The sequence below is a fragment of the Halyomorpha halys genome, unplaced genomic scaffold (assembly GCF_000696795.3).
Source record: "Halyomorpha halys isolate HHAL.00 unplaced genomic scaffold, Hhal_1.1 Scaffold74.1, whole genome shotgun sequence".
NCBI lineage: Eukaryota > Metazoa > Arthropoda > Insecta > Hemiptera > Pentatomidae > Halyomorpha > Halyomorpha halys.
Window position 1 is genome coordinate 319,730 of NW_027104736.1, and position 22,310 is coordinate 342,039.

Consider the following 22,310-nt stretch of genomic DNA (forward strand, 5'->3'; position numbering starts at 1 on the left):
AAAATAAATATACAAGAATATGTATACTAATATATCTGTAATCAGTGAAAACATGGCTACTGTCCACTTGTTCCACTGTCCACTTTATCACTTGTGCAGACCACTTTTTCGTGGTTTACCCTTTTCATACTGATACTTAATAATCCATTTATAACTTCTTATCTTAATATCATATTTGAACACCTACCCAGAAAATATATTTTTAAAACCTGTGAAGTTTAATAAATAGCAAAATTAAAATTAAAAAAAAGTATTACCTCATTAAAATTCTATTGAAGAATAATCGAATAGAAGTTACAGTAAAACACCAATTATATTAAAACCATTTTACTTTTAATTATAAGTTTATAAATATATATTGATACTTTTCTTTAACTTTGTTAGTTATTACTGCTTCATCATTTTTATTTTTAATTTATTAAAATTAGAATTTTGCTTTTATTTTTGGTAAAACATGTTTAAGCCCTAAGGTCCTCAACATCTATTTCAAATGCTGAAGGTTACTTCATTGTAATTTATTATTTAAATGAGTGCAAAAACTACTGAGGTATTTTGCTGTTACCAAGTGCCTATAAAATCTTCTCCAACATAATTTGCAAGTGCTTCCAGCTATATGTTGAAAAAATCTTGGGGAAATATCAATGTGTATTTTGCCAGTAAAAATCTACAGTTGATCAGCAACATATTGTCAAGGAACATGGCCGAGAGTGATAGATATCCACACACCACTTATGGGTGAATTTAAAGACAGCCTATGATAGTGTTCAGCAAGAACTTCTATACCAGGCCATATAAACCTTTATTTTACCAACCAAACTTATACACCTGATGAAACTGATTAAGAAAAATATTGAAAATGTGGTGTGTATTCAGAGTGATCTCTTTCAGGAATTTTCTTTCCCCACTAAGAACCACACTTTTCATCAGAATTTTTTTTCATATACTTCTCTTTATTTATAAATAAATAAACAATTAAAACTGAGAGTTAAAAATTGTGTCTCCTAATTAATTTTAATCAAAATCCATGCCTTATCATAATGACAATAATTATTATTCTTCTAATAAAACACTAAATTATTTAATCTTCCTAATAAGAATTAAGTTTGGTTTCAGCTTCTTACTATTGAAGCTCTATTGCCCTGTGAATTTATATTTTGTAAAAAATGTTCTTATTGCAATCATAATTAAGTAAGATTTTTAGCTATTTTTCCAAATAGTTTCACTATTGCTTCAACTGCACATTTCACTAAACTTGAACTGACGACAATAATTTTTATTTTTCGGATTAATCAAATATTATCATAACTTAAAACCAAAGATATCTGCTACTTACATAAAGTTCAAACAATGCATACAACAGTTATACATATTTTAATAAGTGTGAGGAACGGACAGATACTTTAATAAATAATTCAATGCAAATTACTCTTAAATTTGAAACTAATAAAATATGTGCAATAGAAGCGCTGCTGCAGTACTAGTTGATACAAAACATTACTCTGTACAAGTTCTCTGACCAAACCCATAGGAAAAGGAAAGAAGAGTAAATATATATATAAAAGAACCAAGGATCATAGCCACTCTCTTCTTAAGCCGATCCAATGTTGCAGAATGCAAATCATGCACTGGTATGCCCCTGGTGTCTTCATATTAAATAAAATATAGGTTTATTTGTATTTAATGGAGAAAGAAAAAAAAAAAGAACAACAGAGAAAAAAAATCATGCTTAGGCATGCTATTTGTTTAAAGGGCATGTATGAAATATGTATGGAATAAGTGAAAAATAATTTGTTCAAATAAGATAATGTATCTCAAGACTGCTTACCCTGCCAATGTCTGCTCCCAACTGCTCCAATGAACAGTCGCTGCCCATCCTAAAAAAATATATAAAATATGTAATTAAACTATACGTTTTTAATACTTATTATTTCTAATCATGAGAGATAGTTGATCCTGGATGACTAATATGAGGAAAAGATGGTTGGGGGGTGCTGTCAAAATATAACGCAAATAAGTTGAAATAACTTATTTAATCGTGCCAACGTGTGAGAGGATGACGACAAATGGTTTTAGAAAATGTTAAAAATATAAATATTGTTACAAAGATGACGAAGTGTCATAAGTATTTAACAACATCTAAAAGGAGGAAACGCGCGAATGTTTTATATTTTATAGTGGGAAAGGTTTCAAATATTTGAAAAAATAAATAAACAAAATATGAAGGTGGTTGGACTTCTAGGTCCCCCACCTCAGATACGCTTTCAGAGATGAGCCTTTTGTCATGGTTACGAAAAGTAGCTAGTATTGACGTTGTTTAAATCGAAGGAATGATTTAAAGAAAGAGAATGTTCCAAAAGTTTTGAGGCAGAATGATTATGCGAGGAAACAGAATATTTGTGGTGTTTGATACGGTATTTTAAGAGGTTTTTGGTTTCGCCGATGTAAGCAGAATTGCAATTAGGGGGGAGCAAGGGGTGCGGTAAACGATATGTGATGGTTGTAGAGTTGGAATAGGGTCTTTTAGTTTAGTGTAAATATTAGATAGAGTGTAGTGAGGTCTAAAAGCGAAGGTTAGGTATAGCAGAACGTAAGAATATTTGGATGTTATTGGAAAGAATGGGGATGTGTGGTAGTGACCTGTATAAGGGGATAGAGAAGTGTTGTGAAGAATTAGGTGAAGTGGTGAGACGATTTTTGTAGTTGTATATACGTTTATGAATGATATGGATGGGGAAGTTATTAGCAAAGAGTATTTGTTTAATGTTGTGTGTGTTTTTTTCATGGAAATGGGAATCAGAAAGGGAAAGGCCACGGTGAATAAGGTTTTTAGCTACGTTAATTCTTTGATGGTGTGGGAGTGATAATTTAGAAGTCTGCCTGAGTAGGTTGGTTTGGTGTACCAGTCAGTGGATAGGGTGTTGTCTGGGTTTCTTATGATGAGGAGGTCAAGGAACGGAAGGGAATTATTATTTTCAATTTCTACAGTAAAATTAAGGCGTGGATGGTAAGAATAAAGGCGGATAAGATATCACGGATTTTATCAGGATATAAGACAAGGAGGTCATCTACATATTTTTTAATAAGAATAATGTCAATTGGAAAGAGTGGGATAACCGAATCAAGCAAATCATTTAGGACAATGTTGGAAAGATTGAGAGCTTATTAATTCTTAGTACTTAGGAGCTTATTATTTCCAAGTACTCGGGCTCTTAGTTGTATTATGAACAAAATATTAATACAAAAATGTCCTTTGTTTCCTTTATTCAACATTAAAAACAACAAATATAGTACTAAGTGGTTTACATTCACATCTAAAGACAATCATTATAAAATTAACAGCTTTTACCAATGTAAATATTAAATATTCTGAGACAGAGAATTAATGTTTCTATTATTTAACAGCTTTCATGGAAGAAATTGGAAAAAAACTGCCTGAAGTTACCAAATTTTTCTAGTAGATTTTAACATATCTATATTATCCCTTCGTAGGGCGCGGTGAGCCAGACAGGCTCACGATCCATAAAAATTCTTAAAGTCCCTAAATCGCCTTATTCAATTAAACCAAAAATTACCGAGCATCTTGAGGATGTAGACAATTAGGGAAAAATATAAAATAAATTAAAAACATTTCTTATTATTAATTTAGATACAGAAACAAAAAAAAAGTCAAAATGCGGAATTCGCATATCATGGTTATGAATATAAACCAAAATAGGACCTTTTATTGTCGAAACAAAATTCAAAAAGGGGTCAGGCATGAAGTTGAAATGTGTGGAGACAGAAATAAGTCGGAGTCATCGTCCATCAAAGGCGATGAAGGATCGCAAGAACAGGCTGAAAAGCATGTTGCATAGAGTGGTTTCGCATGAGGGGAAAATTCCATGGTTGCATTTGACACAGGAGTAGTTCGTGAGCCGATGTATTCCTGTTTCCACCATGCAATCACAACATATGGACCGCTTTTGGAAGTGGGGAGGGATTGATTTCGGACGATAATCAGGCGGGAGGGATCTTAAGACGAATTTTCAAGGAGGTGTGAAGGCCGGATTTCAGCTGGCTTCTTCGCTGAAGTTGTCCGATACACAGTCTATATGACCATGCTTTGGAAAAAACTCTTCTTGGAATTCATTCCAATTGATTCCCGAGGTGAATAACCAAGGAATTGATCCCTTGTATTTGTCAAAAATATTAGCATGATTGAAAAAGAAATACAATAAAACACAGAATGGAATGGTTTCTCACGCTCCAAATGGCCTAGGAAATTAATCATATGAAGGTAATATAAACCCAGCAAGAGTTGGACTGAGATGTTGATCATCTTGTCAAGATGGATGATCTCTTAATGTACCACCACTCACACAATGTATATCTATTATTAGCTCTTTTCATTCCAACGAATTTTCTTCATGAGGAAACGTTTTACGCAAGGCGGAATCATAAGATATCATCAATAAAATACAAAAATTGGAAAAAATATCAATATTTATTAATGAGGTAATTAAAGGTTTAATTGGCAAACCTAACACTTCTTCATATAAACTAACGTTTACCTTAACACTATGTTCCAGTATTCAAATAAAAAGTATAGGACAAGAGCCCTTTGAATACAAAATCAGTTATTTTCCCCCAATTTTTAATTGCTTTAATGAAAACTACGGATAATAACTAGACAAAATTTGAGTTTGCCAAGTATAGTTAGGGCGTATATAAAATGGCGGCTGTTTCAAATTGAAAAGAAAAATTAATTTTTTATTCGGACCATATCTTTATAACTACCAATGTATAACATTAGAATTTTTTTTTTCGTACGCTCCATTAAAAAGGAAATAGGGAAAATAGGTACAAGGAATGTTAGTTGAGGTTGGCATCCTTTTTCTACCATGGGTATTTTAAGGTTTTATTTCAATTGTACACTGTATGTGCAGAGTCAAAGGCGCCAAGTGCGCACTGATACTATGTTGAGTGGGGAGGGTCCGCTTTGCTGGTGGTGATAGAATTAGGTTTAGACTACAGAGCCCAAACCTCGTCCCATGGTAAGAACATTTACCAGGAGGACATCTCCTAGCCATCTCCCATGTGGTGATGGTGAGGCGATTTCCCGAAGAACACTAGCAAACCTAACAGAACATCACTTAAGGTAGAGTAAATTTGCTAAAATATCAACCATAATAGACCTGTTTATATTCAATATTTTCAAAGATACAGTTTTTTAAAAAGCAACATTTCATGAAATATATACTTAAAAATTATTAGTTAGTAAATTTATTGTGGGAAATCGATCTTTATATCAGGAACCATGAGACGAACAGATGTCTATTAGTTTTTTGTTTTTTTTATTGTCTGTTTTTATATGCCGAGAGATTTTCCGAAAATGACAAATCATGGTGGGAATGAACAAACTCTGCTAAGCTTTAGAGTTATGTAACTGTTAGTTCGTCCAAATTAAAAAAATGAACAGAAAGGATCGAGACATATAGGAGCCCAATAAAATACGTAGTATTTGTACTAACGAGTGAAAGGTAAAGTTAAGACAATTTTTAAATCCTGAAAACAACCATTTGATATAAACCAAAACAAATACAAGAAAAACTTATTCCTCGTGAATAAATATTTTATTAGGTTTAGAATGGTTCATCGCAGATCGAATTTCAGCCAATGAAACCAGATCGGCGCACCGCAAACCCTGAAGCGTGCGATCGTGATACTGTTTATACAACCGCTATACTCTCTCCCTCACTTCATCTGCCTCAGATAAGTTACACTAATGCCTTATTGATCAGTAGATATAATAATGCCTATAAATACTAAGTAAAAACACAGTTTTTTTCTTTTCTTTTTTTTTTACTTAAGTTCATGGTTATGTTAAAGTAGTTTCGAATTTAAAAGGAAAAGGAAATGTATTCCTGTACTGTCTATAAACTATTCCGGAAGACTTCGAACAGTCGTAGGGTACCGTTGGCAAATTGTTTGGACTTGAAGTTGTCCACGAATCATTTTACAGCTGCCGTAAACTATTTACTGCCACGTTAATGCTCTTCACGTGTTCAGTTATCTACAGCTTTACCACATTATACCGAGCTTCGTTCTTTTAAGGATCTATATGAAAAATAAGAGAAACTGGCGAAATCATTTCATTTTGAGATGAACTTCGAACAAAATTGATAATGAAAGGAAACGTTGGGTAGAAAGCATTGGAATTTAGGTTGACAGATCAGCATTAAATTTGAGAAAAAATTCAATTTTTGAATCAAACAGAAATTCGTCCTGAAAATTGAATTCGACAAATTCAATTTGTTGAAGCAATAATGTTTTCAAAAATAATTAATAAACATAAAATTTTGCACATTTTAACGTATTTCTTAGCGTGTATAAAGTGTTTTGTGTTCCTTAGAAATTTCATCAATTCTAGATTAATAGATGAAATTCAAATTTGACTAGATAGATAGACGTGGGGCCAAACTTATTCCTTTGTGTTTAAAACAAAACTCGAGAAAAAAGTTTTGATTCTGAGGACAAAAAATGTTTTCCTTTCTTGCATAATCACAAAACTTTCCGACTTTAGTAGTGAAGAAGCAAACTAAATATCTTTCTATATTAATGTGCATTTTTTTGTTTTATTTTTTAATTTATTATAGTACATAATGATTTATATTATTTAATTTTGAAACAATTGAAGGGGGAAAACGATCAGAATCACATTCATATTTTTAGTCTAATTCTATAAAATAGAATAGCCAAACTCTATCACTTCCACATTTTCTTTGTTATTTGAGTAAAAAGCTTTCATTAAACCCGAGCCGATTGAATTTATCGCTCAAATAAAAAAATAGACTTATCGTTCTAACCTGCACGTTTCAATACTTACTTAAAAATATATGCATTCATAAAATGTTTATGAACAATGAAAAAAGCTTTTTCGATTTAGTGTTATGATATGAGAGAAAAATTCGAAAAGCTTCAATAATCCAGTTCTGCAAAATTGTGCAATTAGTTAAATAATAAGTTCCAGGAAACTAAATCCGACTAAGATTCAAATTTTATTTAGAATATTTCATTTAAGTGACGATTAATTTATTAATTTACTTCTATTTCACCCTGTACTGACAAGATGGAAGCAGTAAAGAGTAGCATTTATTAGCATGACTCGCCAGAGCTCAACAATTAAATAAAATATACAATGGAACTGAGGCTTAATATATCCCAAAGGGAGTACTAAATTTAGTTTAATGGCTCCCTCCCTTCCATCAGTGTATTAATAACTTAAAATCGGTCTGTTGACTGGTTTCAGTATATCTATTTATTACAGACAACAAATATAAAGATATATAGCCAATGAACAACAAACTAACACAGTTTCTTGATGGACGCGAACTAATTATTAACTGCAGAGATTTAATTAATATACCATACTTATGTCAGATACACCCTCGTATCATTCGAGTGTACCAAAATATACAGAAAAATAATACAGTTCCCTATGTATCCAAAAGTATTCCGTATTATGTTCATAGTACTGTAATCTTCCGCTACTTTTTTTAAACCAGGGTTGAACAAGAGCATTGAGTAGCTGGGAACAACTACTTTACTTCTGCTGAAAAAGTTTGAGTACAGAATACACTAACAGTTCTCAAAATATTTAAAGTGTGTACTAGTAAAATGATCGGAGCATATGTAATTACAATAAAAAAAAAAGTGAATCAATGTGATATGTACTCATCGTTTATCACTTTGAATATAACATTTTTGTATAGATTTAGGTATTTTTTATTATAGAAAATAACTTTTACTTTCAAAATGATTTTATTTTACAGAATAAAAAAAAGAATAAATGAAATAAAAAAACTTTTACAAGTTTAGACATGTTTCAATGGTAATTAGAACTTTAGTCAATATTTTTAAGTAAATTTTATTTTTATACGAAAAGAATGGATTACGAAATTAATTTTCTATTAAATATTATCTAATATTTTAGTAGTTGATTACAAGTTTATTCAAACTTTTATAGTTTGATGGCATACATTACAATAATACCCATAGTTTTAAGGTTGATGAAAACGATTAAAATAATTACCATAGTGGTTTAATACGTGAATACTTAATTACACTATATACTCCTTATTCATTTAATTTTAACTTTAAATGCCTAACTCTGGTTCAAAGACGACCTATGAAGGGTCCAGGATTCAGTGTTTGGTCAACAAGTAATATTGACTTTAGAATAGCGTTTGTACGAGTAAGCACGAGATGTCAGCATCCACATTCAATGAGGCTGAGTATCATTTCCCCATTTTCGATCCATGGCTGATATAACAGAATAAATAAAGTATCACTCACAACGGACTCCAACCCAGAACTGAGAGTCCACTGTAGACCAAACCCAAAATCACCTGTCCCATTCTAACATATCTGCCAACTAAATATTTTGTTTTGCACGTAATATACGTGTGACATCAAGTTTGACCAAGATGGACAAGTTTGATTTGGCTGCAAGTCTTTATTTTTGGGCATGGGTGATACCTACACTAAAACTTAAAAATTAACCACTCTTCATTACAAACGTCGAGGGAGTAACATACCGTTGAAAATAGAGTTGTGAAGATCATAATAGACAGTAGTCAAAGATCTGTGGATCTTATTAAAAAAAATGGTACTAATGCCTGTTTTCTCATTTTCACGTCAGAAAAAAGTATCCAGCACAGATGTAGATGACCCCAGCTTGCCATGTACTGGGGATCTGGGAAGACAGACAGACACGGAAGACAGTGTTGGACGGAGTGTCGGCGGAGGCAGTAGCTGTCAGATAGCTGGAGGCTCATTATCTTGTCCCAGGAGCGCGAACGATTACTCCTCAGGTCAGCGGTTTGTTTAACTCGCGGCCCGCCGCGGCTATGACAGATATTTAACATATTTAAACTGCCGTCACCTTCTGAGGGGAGGGATCCAATCCGGCCGATCATTTTGCATTCAGCGCAGTTAGCTCCTGGAACCCTAGGTGAGCTCTATCACCTATCCATTCCAGCCAACGAGTTAATTCTTTAACTGGAATACCTGATTCCGCCTCTTTCGGAATCCAAGAGAGGAAAGAGACTCTCATCCTGGCTCAATGTGGATGAAAAATCTAGATTACATAAATTATTCTCGATATTTTTTCTTGGGATTACACGTACTAACTTTAAAAGAGGTTCCATCTCGGTGATTTTTTTTTCCCTAATGGAATTCAATGAAAACGGCCATTCTGGTTTTCTTACTGAGAGCAACTTTGAAAAGGATTTGGATCAATATAAAATATTCCTCTAAGACATCCCTTTTTTATTATCATTTACTGAAATATGTAATATATAGTAAGAGTAAGTATTACGATCATGCAAAAATTCACGGTCTCCTGACTCCAAAAAACCAAGTCTTGCAAAATGGCCTCTGTGTGTATGGATATAGGCTAGTCCAAAAACGAGAAGTCGTACAAAACTGAAATTATTCACTTGTGGGCGTGGGCTTTAATATACGTTTTAAAAAAATATTTTACACTAGTTTAGGATTTTTCCAAAAACAACATTTTGATTTAACTTGGCGAATCAATGTAAAATTAGGTGGTCATTAGTACTAGATAGGCCTTGTCCTAACTGAAAGAGTCTAACAGGGCTTAACTGACTTTTTAAAATATCTTCCTAGAATACATTTAAATTTGCTTACTTGAAATAAATGACCAGTTTTAAATATTTACAATGCATAAATATAAAATATTAGATTAATATATTTGTTTCAGAGTGGTTTAGTTTATTTAAAAACAATTTTGATCCTTTTTCTCAACTTTATTCTTTTTAAAACTTCCAACGTTTCGGCCACTAAGGTCATTTTCAAGGATACCTACAAACAGCTCCTTTTAATTATTTTTATAACGATTTCATTATTTCCTTCACTTACATACTGATTTTTTTGGTCTTACCTTAACTTTGTTTTCATTTTTTCTTTTAAAATTCTTAAAAATGCCGGCTAATTGCCTTTGCCCCATCTCTAAATAAATTAATCATTAAAATAATATCATAATAACATTATAACATTTTTTGTTTTTTTTAAAATAGATTCCTACTTACAATTTCTTTTATACAATTCTTTCCTAAATTTAAAACTTTTACTAACCACTTTTTTTTTCTATCATTTAAATTTGCAAACTCCAAACAGAACCTACCTTAAACAGGTTAGGACTCTATTATAGGACTCTATAACCTTATCATATAACATAATTTTTCTTAAAACATTAATTTACATTTTCAATATAATTTAATTAACATTTATTATTAATTTTTCTGCTTACAACACAAACATTTTTTAATATATTTAAATTCTATAATTAGTTTATTCCGATTTTATGTGTATTTCTCTCACATATACATTTATCCCCCCCTTTTCTTTAATTTATTTCTTAACATATTTACTTCTCTATTCACACTTTTCTTATTGCAATTTTATTTCATTTATATACTTGTACTATTTATATAAAATATTAAAGAATTTGATAAATGACAAAGTGAATATTTGTTATACCCACCTCAAAAAACCCTAAAGTACAAAGTTTTATTGCAAAAAAAAAATAATAATAAATAAAAATGTTTGCCTTCTCTGGTCATTTTTTTTCGAAAATCTCAAAAATAGCAATAACTTTAACACGAGTCCATATATCCACACAAATCTTGGAGAAGTAGGTAGGGAGGTAAGCAAGGTTATATGAAGCGCACACTGCATCAGATTTTCTTTAATATAACAACATACAGTACGAAATGATACCGAATTTTCTCCCAAAAAGTTTCTTAAAAAATATAATATTTTCCTTGACAAGAGAAAACGCTAAAATAGAACCAACTATTGGTAGGGGAGATACTTAAGAACGAGAAAAAAAAAACACCATACTTGTTGAAGTTATGGAATAAATAAATATATATATAATAAATAAATGAGAATGTTAAAAACACTCACTAACACTCTCCGGGTTCAAGGAACCCCAACAAAAATCCGTGAGTGATGTTATTTTTTTTATGATAGGTCGGGAATGAGAAGTCTCAACCTGTACTTTTATTAAAGGCAATCCATGCTATTTATATATTTATCTTTTGTCTTATTTCTACTTAAGGGAATATAAACTACTTACAATTATCGTAATAAACCGTTTAATGATAGTGCACAAATAAGGTAAGTATATAAAAGTAATGCATCTCATTAATCTTTGCTTAAAATATCTTAGTATGTATTTAGCCTAAAAACTAGTACCACCGAACCATTTCTTGGGTTGAAAACTTAGCAAGGACGTACTGATGTTAAATTATGTAGTAATCCAAACAGGATTACGCTCACTATCACATTTCTTCAATCTATTGAAGGATAAGGTGTCTATTTTATTGAGGTGGGATGTTCCTCAGCAGACTCTTCTCGAAAAGTCAACCCACTTACTCCCGATGGAACTGATTTTTTTTTTTATACAACCTGCGCCCATGGGATAAAAGTTACAGAGTCCTAAACTTTTCAAATTATTTATTTAAAATATCAGATTTACGAAAGACGCTATTTTATTTATACCAAGGAAAGTTTATGGGTTTCAGTAATGAAATAATGCAAAAGAGTTAACTTGATAAAATTTAATGTTTAATGTTTTAATAAAAGGTTTATTATTTTAACTATTCTAATCCACCGAGAAGTAAAATTAATCCCCTATTAAAATGTTAGGTTATCAGTGTCAAGTATGGATAATTGTATAAAAAGATTGATCAAAGGACTGGTCATTACCATCCAGTGGATAGTAAGTTGTTGGGCAACTATAAACTAATTGTAAAATTATTATGGATACAATATTTATTTATTTATCAATGATTCATTCATGAATAAGGGTCCTATCCATGCCAATTTTAACTATTAGTTTCAACTAAAGCTAATTTTTGCCTATCTCTGCCATCCACCAGCAACAGAGAAAATAAAATATCTGTTGGAATCACTATTCCATGAAAAAAAATAGCGTTGATATGATGATTTCGATACACTTATATTATTTACTTATATAATACATAATTAATTAAAATAATATACAATAATGTAATAATTTACATTTAACATTTACTATTAAATTAAACAGGGTGTTTCAGGAGCAAACGTCAGTGATTGTGTGATAATTTACCAAGAATGTACTATGTATATATATATTTTTTTTCTTTTAGTTTCATGTGTAGATAATAAAGAAATGTAATATAAAAGTAATAAATACAAAAATTGATAAATATAAAAAGTAATAAATATAAAAAATTATTAAATGGGAACATTTAGAAATACGGAACAGCTAGAATTGATATCGGACAAAAATGTCAATTACATTTTACCCGAATAAAAATAAATATGGTTTTTATAAAGAAAAAAAAAAGTTTATTTAATACGTTCGACAGATGCATTTAAAATCAGCCATTTTCTTTACAGTATTTGGAATAATCCCGGACAGACAAGGCACTACAGAATAGATTAACAACGGACACCAGTTACAAATTTACTAGCCCACAACTGTCCGATATAAGAATAACTAATAACACAAGCTCTCCTTTGCGACTGACAATCTGATAACTGACAGTTGGGGATAAGTCCACACAAGCTGGCTGGACCAGACAGAGGACTTGATTATAAGATAGGCCCTTCAATAACAATCTTGGCCAAGAGAAATGACTGCTGTAATTGGCAACTTTAGTATGTATTATTCACACATTCTAGGGCAGGCCTTCTTTTCTCCGTCGACTGACAGAGCAATTTAACACGGCTACTTGGATTTCTTTTTTTCCAGAGTATTTACAGAGGTTTGGATGACCTATATATACTTTTGATGGGCTAAAAAGTCACTGGTATTTTATAATAAAAAAAAAAAAAATTAGCCTGATTGGATTAATTTTATTAAATTGTAGGGAATGGGATTTCTTAAAAATGAATTTATGAGCAAATATACAAAAGATAAATAAATGGACAGTATTTATTCATTCCATTATCGTTGACATTTCAATTCAGAACCTACACTTTTCCAAGGTATTATTCCGTAGGTTCACAATTTGACCAAAACTCTACGATCTCAAAATTTAATTTGGTCAGTGGTTCCTAACCGAGCTCCTCTTTCAAGCGCTCGCGAAATAATTTAGGTATGGGTCATCTCAACACAGTTTTGAATCTTAACATCTCATATTTTCTTTTGCATAGGTTTTGTACAGGTGTACTAGCCTTTCTTAGCTTTTACTGAAAATACGGATAACTTTATTTGTATCTAATGTTAATGTAGCCATTTTCCCACTTTAAAGAAGATTAGTGAATTAATATTAGTAAATCTCAATATTAATTTATTTCTTTTATCTATTAGATTCACCAATATCTCTTTAATCACTTCTCTTTCATGATCATTTCTAAAATGATAAACTAAGTTGGTTCATGGTTCTTTTGTTCATGGTTCATGCCTCCGCAATAAGGCAATAATTGAAAGGGAAACTGTCTTTTTAAACATGAATGTTGAACATAAAACTCTGATTTGACATTGCAATATTTAATGTTTTAGTAAATTTAGGAAAATATTTATCATTTTTATGATTTGTCACTAAATGTTATAAAAAAAAATTATAGAAGATTTTGAGTAAACTCACACGCTAATTCAAAGTAAATTATAAAAAACAATGTGGCAACATTTTATATCAATAAATTGTCACAAAGCACAAATTGGCGGCAAGCAATCAATCAGTTTATGAGAAAATATAATAATATAGTATAAGAAAGAGTAAATAATACATTTTTGGTTCATGATTAAGGCTGATTGTATCAGATTGTTTTTGTACAAATAAATAAAGAGGGTAAGAAGAAAAAACATGATTAAATTCGATGAGGTTAAATTTATTTATATTCTTAAATCAAACATATCCAGATACATTCCATCTCGTTAATTTTTTCAGTTTCATTATATAGGCTAGACAAGGAATAAAAATTAAAGTTCAGTAATAAATCAATAAAAAATCTATTTATTTTTTTTTGGAAATTCATTATTCAAACAATTATTATATGAAAATGTATGATTAGTTAACAAAACAATTCGAACAACGGATTAGAGGCTTAAAACCATCCTAGTGACACAGGTATGAAGTGCGCCTTCAACTTAAGGCAAGGCGCACCTTCACTTTTGATTGGATGAACTAGAGTGGACTGTATATAATTAATGGTAATGGAAAATGAAACACAATTAACTGAAAATAAAATTGTATTGCATAAGTTACGTGTGGTGTAAGGGCGGCCGAGACGAAACATTTATTTATTAGGTGTTTTAGTTAATTTTTAATAATTGGTCTATGGATTTAATGATGATGATGGTGTGAATGATATTGATAGGTGTGGACTCTATACTTCTGTAATCCTCTCTTCATTCCTCGATTTCCTCCCTCTTCCTCTGCTCCAAGAAGCACTACAGAGTGTCTGTAATAACTCATTTTTTTTCACTAAATAAGAGTGAGGGAAAAAGACTGGTTGTAGAAAAAGAAGATGGCTCTCTCTTGCATTTCTTCTTCTGCCCACAGAGGGAGCTAGAGGAGGTAAGATTTTACTGTTGGCCACATAGGGTGGCAGTAGTGCCTACATTATGGGACCCTCCGAATCCAGACTTTCAGTTCCAATGCAATGCATATAACAAGATCCTTATTTTAGACTCATACTAAAAAAAATAACTAGTAACTAAACTACCATTCACGAAAATTGAAATCGATTAATTGTGATAATAATAAAATGTTTACGTTAGATGGTAATATGGAAGTATGCTATGAGAAACCAAGGGATTCTATTTGGACAAGGAAAATTTAATATACGTACCGCCGAAGCTGGTACACGGAACATTTGCTCTTTCCGATATTATCTACTTTTTTTTCCTAAGCATGGGCGCGTGGGTTGCCTTTTTTTGGCATTATGATCTGATTTACTTTTTTAAAATGTTTCCCTCCCCAGATCCTAAAATAGATAAAGTTTAAGGAATTTTAGAATTATTTCATGGCCCCTTTAATAGTGGCATATTACCATGAAATTTCGTTTCCAGTATGACTGTCGGACATTTAATAAAATAATACAATTGCAACAGATTCATACGTTTGATGAATAATGGCGCAATAGCCCACTTCCTGTGGCGTAGGGAAAAAAAAAAATAAAAAAAAACGTTTGATGACATTAAAATTATTTGAGATTCTCTCAGACCAAGCCAGTCCGCCAGTCCAGTCCAGTCACGTTGAATCCCCCTAGAGCTACTAAAATTCAGTCAGGTAGAGGATTAAACGCAACTGAACTGGCTGACAGCCTAAGTCTGAGAGAAACCTCAGGATGATGTAAATGACGTGTCCACTGATGCAAAATCCATCTCGTGTATTCTCAACTGGTTTTAGCACCATAAGACAAAAATAATATATATACATATACATACAGTGTTGTAAATTGTAGTATTCTAAACCTACTATTTTTTTTTTTGTTTTAGCATAAAAGTTAACGCTTAAAAAAAGAAATTGTTGCGTCAATAGGATAAAAAAATAAAGGTTTAGAGAACCCGAAGGTTAGATATCGGTAACACCAATCGCCCTTGCCCTTAAAACCTACCACCGCTTCGTATCAAAATCCACCATGTTGGGATGACGCATGCCAGTGCTGTTATAATCATTCTGCTAGTGACTGGCTTGTTCAGTGTGATAATAAGAACAATAATAGAATGATAAAAGCGATAAATGTATTCATATGTTGCATTCGCTGCAATAAGAGTGGCCAACCATCATATTCCTGCTTCCGCAGGAAACAATTTCATGACGTTTATGCATTACTAAGTAAGTCTTGAGTCGAGTGACGTTCTTTTTGCAGGTTTATAATTCCTTATATGCCGTCAGCTCACGACATGCCAGTATACCTATTCAGGAAAGAGTTCTTCAAAGGAAAAAAAATGTAAAAATAACTAAATAAAAAAATTCACGGCAGTTCTAATATTAACATTACCGTTTTAAGTTGGCTACGTGATTCTAAGCTTGCTGTATTTGTAGGCTTCTAGCCAGCCACAAAACCCACACTCCGGAAACGCTCAGAAGACCGCAACATACGAGAACCTGATCTCTTGTAGTCAGGAGCTACCGACCGCAAAGGCAGTGGATATTTCTACTTCGGTTACAGGTTACCACCATAAATAAATAGCAACTCCTAACACTTTGGAGAAAAATTTTAATTGCATTTTCAAACCATTCCTTAATTTTCTCTAATTACTTATAAACCTGAGTGAAAGAATTTGGAGCTCAATATAATAAACAAAAAAAAAAAAAAAGAGGAAAGGCACAAATGAATGGAGTTTATAAACTATCCCCTAATGCAATTGCGATGTATTTATATATATTTATGTATTAATGATAAAATAGGTTACTGGAGAGAAATGTTTCCGTTGTTCACCACATAATACAAAATAAATATAAATATAAACCTCACGAAAGGCATATAACTGGAGAATTTAATGATCTCAAAAATATGTGAAAAGTATATTTATAAGGAAGAGATTGCTTGCATTGCTGAGAATTAGAAGAGTATAATTTGAAGCTATTTTATGAGGAATCTTTAATTTAGTAATCATCGTGGGACTTGCTAATCATTAATTCCGTCTTCAATTTTGTTGTCTGTTTTCCATATTTTCTTATATCTAGAATTTTTATTAGAACAGGAAATATCTTTACTTTCGAAGGTGATTTGTGGAAAAGGAACAGCTTGTATCAGTAGTGATCGATATTATGTAACAGTGCTGAGTTATAAATTTTAATTAAATGACTATATGACAAAATTAAAAAAAGAAACGGATGTACTTAACAAATGATATAAAATTGATTACATGTTTATATACATAAAAAAATGTACGAATATCAGCACTTGAAGATAGGGAATCCCAAAACAAACAAATATAGGATATTGATAATATTCTAAAGAAAGTTTTTTTTTTTCACCTCAACAGCTTAATAAAAAAAAAAAGAAAGAAATTCCTATGACAAAAGCCCAGAATACAAGATTCGTGTTTTTTCCTGATAAAATAGGTTACTGGAGAGAAGAGAGTTTCCAGTACCGATAAAATTATAAACCTCTCGACAGACAGCCTAATAACAGTTGGATTTAATGTTCTCAAAAATATGTGAAAAGTATATTTACAAGGAAGAGATTGCTTGCATTGCTGAGAATTAGAAGAGTATAATTTGAAGCAATTTTATTCGGAATCTTTAATTTAGCTATCATCGTGGGGCTTATTAATCATTAATTCCGTCTTCAATTTTGCTGTCCATTTTCTATATTTTCTTGTATCTACACCTTTTTTTTTTTTTTTTTAGAAGAAATATCTCTACCGCCGAAGGTTAATATATCAAAGAAGAATGCGCCTGGCGTGAATGATTCGGATGTTCGGTATAAGAAGGCTCTCTCCGAGAAGAAATGCTTGGACTGAATCACGGCTTCGAATACCGGGACAACAGATACAAATTGCTGGTGTATAGATTCCAAAATAATATATATTGGATATTAAGAGATAAAATAAAAAGATAAACTATAATTGAATTCAATCGGAAATTAATAATATAAAAATTCAGATTTCCCAAGCTGACTTTTTATTTATTAGTCTTTGGGTAGAGTTCAACCAAATAGAGTCCTCAACATTCCATTAAAGAAAAATACATCCATACTTTGAATGCTATTAAATTATTGTCGTATTATGGAGGCATGCTTATAAATATAATCAGTTTTATATTATAACTCCATGTATTATTGAATAATTAATTAAGTATCCAGTTAAATACACTAAATGTTTGTACAGTATAATGAATATTGTTAACAAATAGTAAAATGTAAGTTCTGATTTTCTTTATAATAATAATAGTGATAATAATAATGTGAACAGCGACAATCCATGAGAAGAGATTTTGTGTATTTTAGGTACAAGAGAAGAGATTTTATGTACTGAAGAATAGATTATATGTACTGAGAGAAGATTTTAGAGAGAACAAATATAATTCAAATTAATTAGAAAAAGCGGTTACCAAAGCTCCGCCACGAAGATTGGGTTTTCCCTCTATTTTTGTGTTTAAAAACAGATGGAAAGGATTTAATTGTTTCAAAAGGCTTGAAAGCCGCAAGATATTTGTGTAGGCACGGTAGAGAATTTTAGCACCCTTTAAACATCAATCCAATGTACTTGCAAATTTGTAATCTAACTCAAACTGGAGGGGATGTAGAGATGTACAAACACTTGTAAACCTCGCGAAAAAACATTTGGAGGTACGAAATGGAATTGCTTCGCCAAGAACCAAATTTCACCGCATTTGAAAGGGTGCACAAATGAAACGGAAATTACACATAGAATATCCCCGTAATTCCTAAATCCGTGTCCTTGAATGCACCTCCATCATTTCTCCCCTCCCCTTTGAGCCGGGCAAAGTGGAGCGAAGTACTTTAGCAATGTAAACTGACGGTGAATAGGTACACAACGTGGAAAAATCGTAGTGGAAGTTCAAATAATGTAAACAAATATTATAGACGGTAACTGATAAGACAGCAAAAGTTACGTACTGATTTTACTTCGTACAGATTGAATTTTCCTTTGAAAGTTAACGACCGATATAGTATTTAACAGCTATTATTATAAATAGACTAACGTTATAAACTATATAGCTATTCATCTTTACATCTTGCACATTTCGGTAGACACTGACCATAGAGGAAGTGACCTTTCCTTCGTATTCTATATCAATGTAGAAAGCAAGGGCTGACAATTAGGCATGTATAAGCTGTCTTCTCACAATGGACTTGCATCTGCCTAACTATTTTATGTTTAACACATGTAAGTCAGTTCTCACAAGTCCATCGCAGACCCAACCCTTACCAGGGTAATAATTCCTATTCATGGAAAGAACTTGACATCCTCTTCCAAGACACGCTTTTCCCAGATATTTATTTCTAATTTCATAGACTCTCTAGGCCCCGCATAGTTTCCTAAAATAATCTGATCGGACTAAACCCCTTCTCCTATTTCATTATTCTTCCTACCCCCTCTTCTCAAGTGTACATATATATTTCCTAGCACTAGATAGCTAAGAAGGTAGTAAAAGGTAAGACCCAACACGAATTACTTTTCTTTTCACAGTAATGCAGCTATTAATTCACTTTTATTTCTGTTTTAGAGGGATCGGATAAAAAAAAAAAGCTAAGATTTCTTTTTCGACTTCTGACTGTTTTCTTATTCACCATTATCTATTGCCTTTATTAATTAATGTTTTTATTTTTCTATCTTCCATGCGATACAACACGAGGAGGCCCCTCACCTCCGGACTTTAAAAATAGAACCATTTAGAATGGATAATTCATAAATAACAAATAAATATTAGAAGTAACCTTAAAATACCAAAGGTAGTAAAAGGTAATACCCAACAGAATTTATTTCCTTTTTTCTCAGTAAAGCACTCACTAATTCACTTTCTCATTCTGTTTTTGAGGGATCGGGGGAAAAAAAATATATCTAAGACAGTTAGAGTAATAGTAACAGTCACAGTCAGAGAGAGATATTTATAACCACTGAACTATGCAGTATTTGTAAATATGTAAAAATAAAGTCATTTTAGTCTTCACTCAGGTTCAAGTAGTTTAAGTCACATAAGCTTCTCCACATCTTGCCAATAGCAATCTAATTCTAGGGTTTACGGAGTTTTCTTATTTATATTAAAAAAATTCATTGAAAATAAAAAGTAATTTTGAAATAGAAAAAAAAACTATGGAAGTACGTTTCAAAAATATTGCTATTCTACAATATGAGACTTTGTTATAGTTTAAAAAAATATCGTTGACTTCATAAAGAGACGTATAAGTAAAGTATGATTGAAAGTTCTAAGAAAAAAAAACAGACAGCTTAGAACACCGTGGTAGCAGTTGTTCCGAGCACTTTATTTACACGAACGAAGGCGTGGGTAATAAGGTATCAAGGAAAGGCAAATCATCGGATCCAAGAGCTATTTCAAATATGATGATGATGATATACTGTCACCGCGAAATAAAATGACAACAGGCTCTCACAAATGAACCTCTATTCAGCTCCGCCCGACCACTCGGTAAACATTTCTATTAAGATGTCCGGGACGGACGGACGAGTCATTCCAACCACATTCGGTCCACCTCGAACCACCTCCGCATTTATAATAAATAAAAATAAATATTCCCGACGCCTTCTCTGGCTTCTGAAATCGTTTATATGCGCGCCGGTGGCTATTGATTAATCAGTGACACATGATTCAGCAGGGTCCCATATTCCAGTTAGAAAATAACAGGCAGAGAGCAAGAAACCATGTAAATCAAGCCAATCACACTGGCCCACTTGTACGAGCACCCGCTGTTACAATTGTTCTGTTCAGATACCTGATTTCCAACCCCTTAAGCATTAAACTGAGGAAATTTTAGTATATCTATTACAACTTTGGTAAATATTTTTACATTCAATTTGGAATATATAGTAAGGAAATGTATTGCGATATAGCAACAAGTTTTACAAAATACTCTTTTGTAAAAGAGAAATTTAACATTTTTTTTTTTTTCGTTTTGCTCGAAGACGCCTTTAACGATTTGTATTAACCAATTATATGCTCTTAAATATCAGTTAGTTGAAACAATCTGGTGGAGCTTAAATGACAAATTTATTTTAAAATACCTCTAAAATTCATTTTATTATGTTTATTTGAGATAGTTAACCGTTTTACATTATTAGTAGTAGTGAAAAACGGATAAATATAAACTATTTAAGGATTTAATAATAAACGTAAGGAGAGGGAAGAGGAATATTATTTTTTACTGGTTGAAAAAACCTTTCCGGAAATAAGAGTAGTAGTATGCATGTATTATATGTCGTTCGAAAGTAAATGATTTTATAAAAAATAACAGTTTACATGGAAAGTTGTAGAAGGTACTGGGGAATGACGAAAACCGCGTTTTAACACGAGTTTGATTGGCTAATGCATGTGCAGTTTTCTGCTCAGCCAGTCTGATATTGTAGTCATGTCGACGGATTTATTATTTATCTGGTGGACTACCAGTCCATCAGCCTTCTCAAAAACATCTTAAAAATATATGAAAAGCTATTCCTCATCCCCATCCGCAAACACTGACAAACATGACGTCATCTCCCCGGAACAAACTGGGTTCTCGCATAGTGAGAGTTGCTACCACCAACCTGTAAAGCGTGAATGTACGTCAATGTACACCAAGCTCCAAAGCGATTTAGCAAACAACCTAAACAGGAACCTTGTCACAGCCACGATTTCAATAGACTGTACACAGGCATTTGATTCTGTATCCCACTCCACATTAATCCAACAACTCAGGCTTCACCAATTCCCAGACCAACTGGTCGACATTGTTGGATCCTACATCAGTGACCAGACTTTCTCAGTCCGGGTCAAAACTGAATTTTCCACCCCCGAGTTTGTGGCGTCTCCTAGGGTTCGACCCTTGCGCCAGTTTTATTCAACATATATACAGCCCACATTGTCGGGATGAAATTTGACGATGTTCAAATATCTGCATATGCTGATGACATAGCCATATACTCGGCGACCATTAATGCAGACAAGGCCACGGACCAGGCCACAGCAGCAGCCCAACTTAGCACTAACAAACTATGAGCCATAAACATACACATCAACCCACAACGCCATTACATTCTCATACAAGAAAAACCCTAACAGAGCACCAAAACTCAACGAACAGACAATACAAACCAAGAGACATCTGACATACCTTGGCATGAAACTGGAATCACACCTCTCATTCACAGCACACATACAAAACAGAATACAGATTGTCAAATTTACATGATACCAACTCAAACACTTCATCCATACACCAGGGCTGCCACTCAGACTCAAGCTACTCATTTACTTGAATAAGTATAAAGTAATACTACGACCATCACTCCTACACGGTGCATCTCTACTACATTTTCTACACCCAACTGCCCTGAAATCACCACAACAATAACTGAACAGCACACTGAAGAAAATCTGCAGAGGAACATCACTAGAATGACGTAACGTGACACACATTCATAACGAACTACAGCTAGAAACTGTACAACACAACACACGGAGACACATCAAGTTCTTTGACAGTCTCCCCTCTTCCTTCAATCCAATCTTCCAATCAGTCACCCCATCCCCTTCTTGCGAGATGGCAGGGTAGGAAAGGTTCCAAAAACCCTATCAACATTAACCTATAACTCCTTTTTCTGTTGCACCCAACTT

The 22,310-nt window shown here is 32.5% G+C and overlaps 1 protein-coding gene across 2 annotated transcripts in view; it reads right to left on the reverse strand.

The window, feature by feature from the left end:
- The window catches only part of if (inflated), a gene marked incomplete in the record, with an annotated part of 338,995 nt that overhangs the window by 18,038 nt on the left and 298,647 nt on the right, over positions 1-22,310 (reverse strand). For both annotated transcript variants that reach the window (XM_067044771.1, XM_067044767.1), the window contains 1 exon segment: positions 1,826-1,874. In XM_067044771.1, coding sequence (XP_066900872.1) covers positions 1,826-1,874 — 49 coding nt within the window.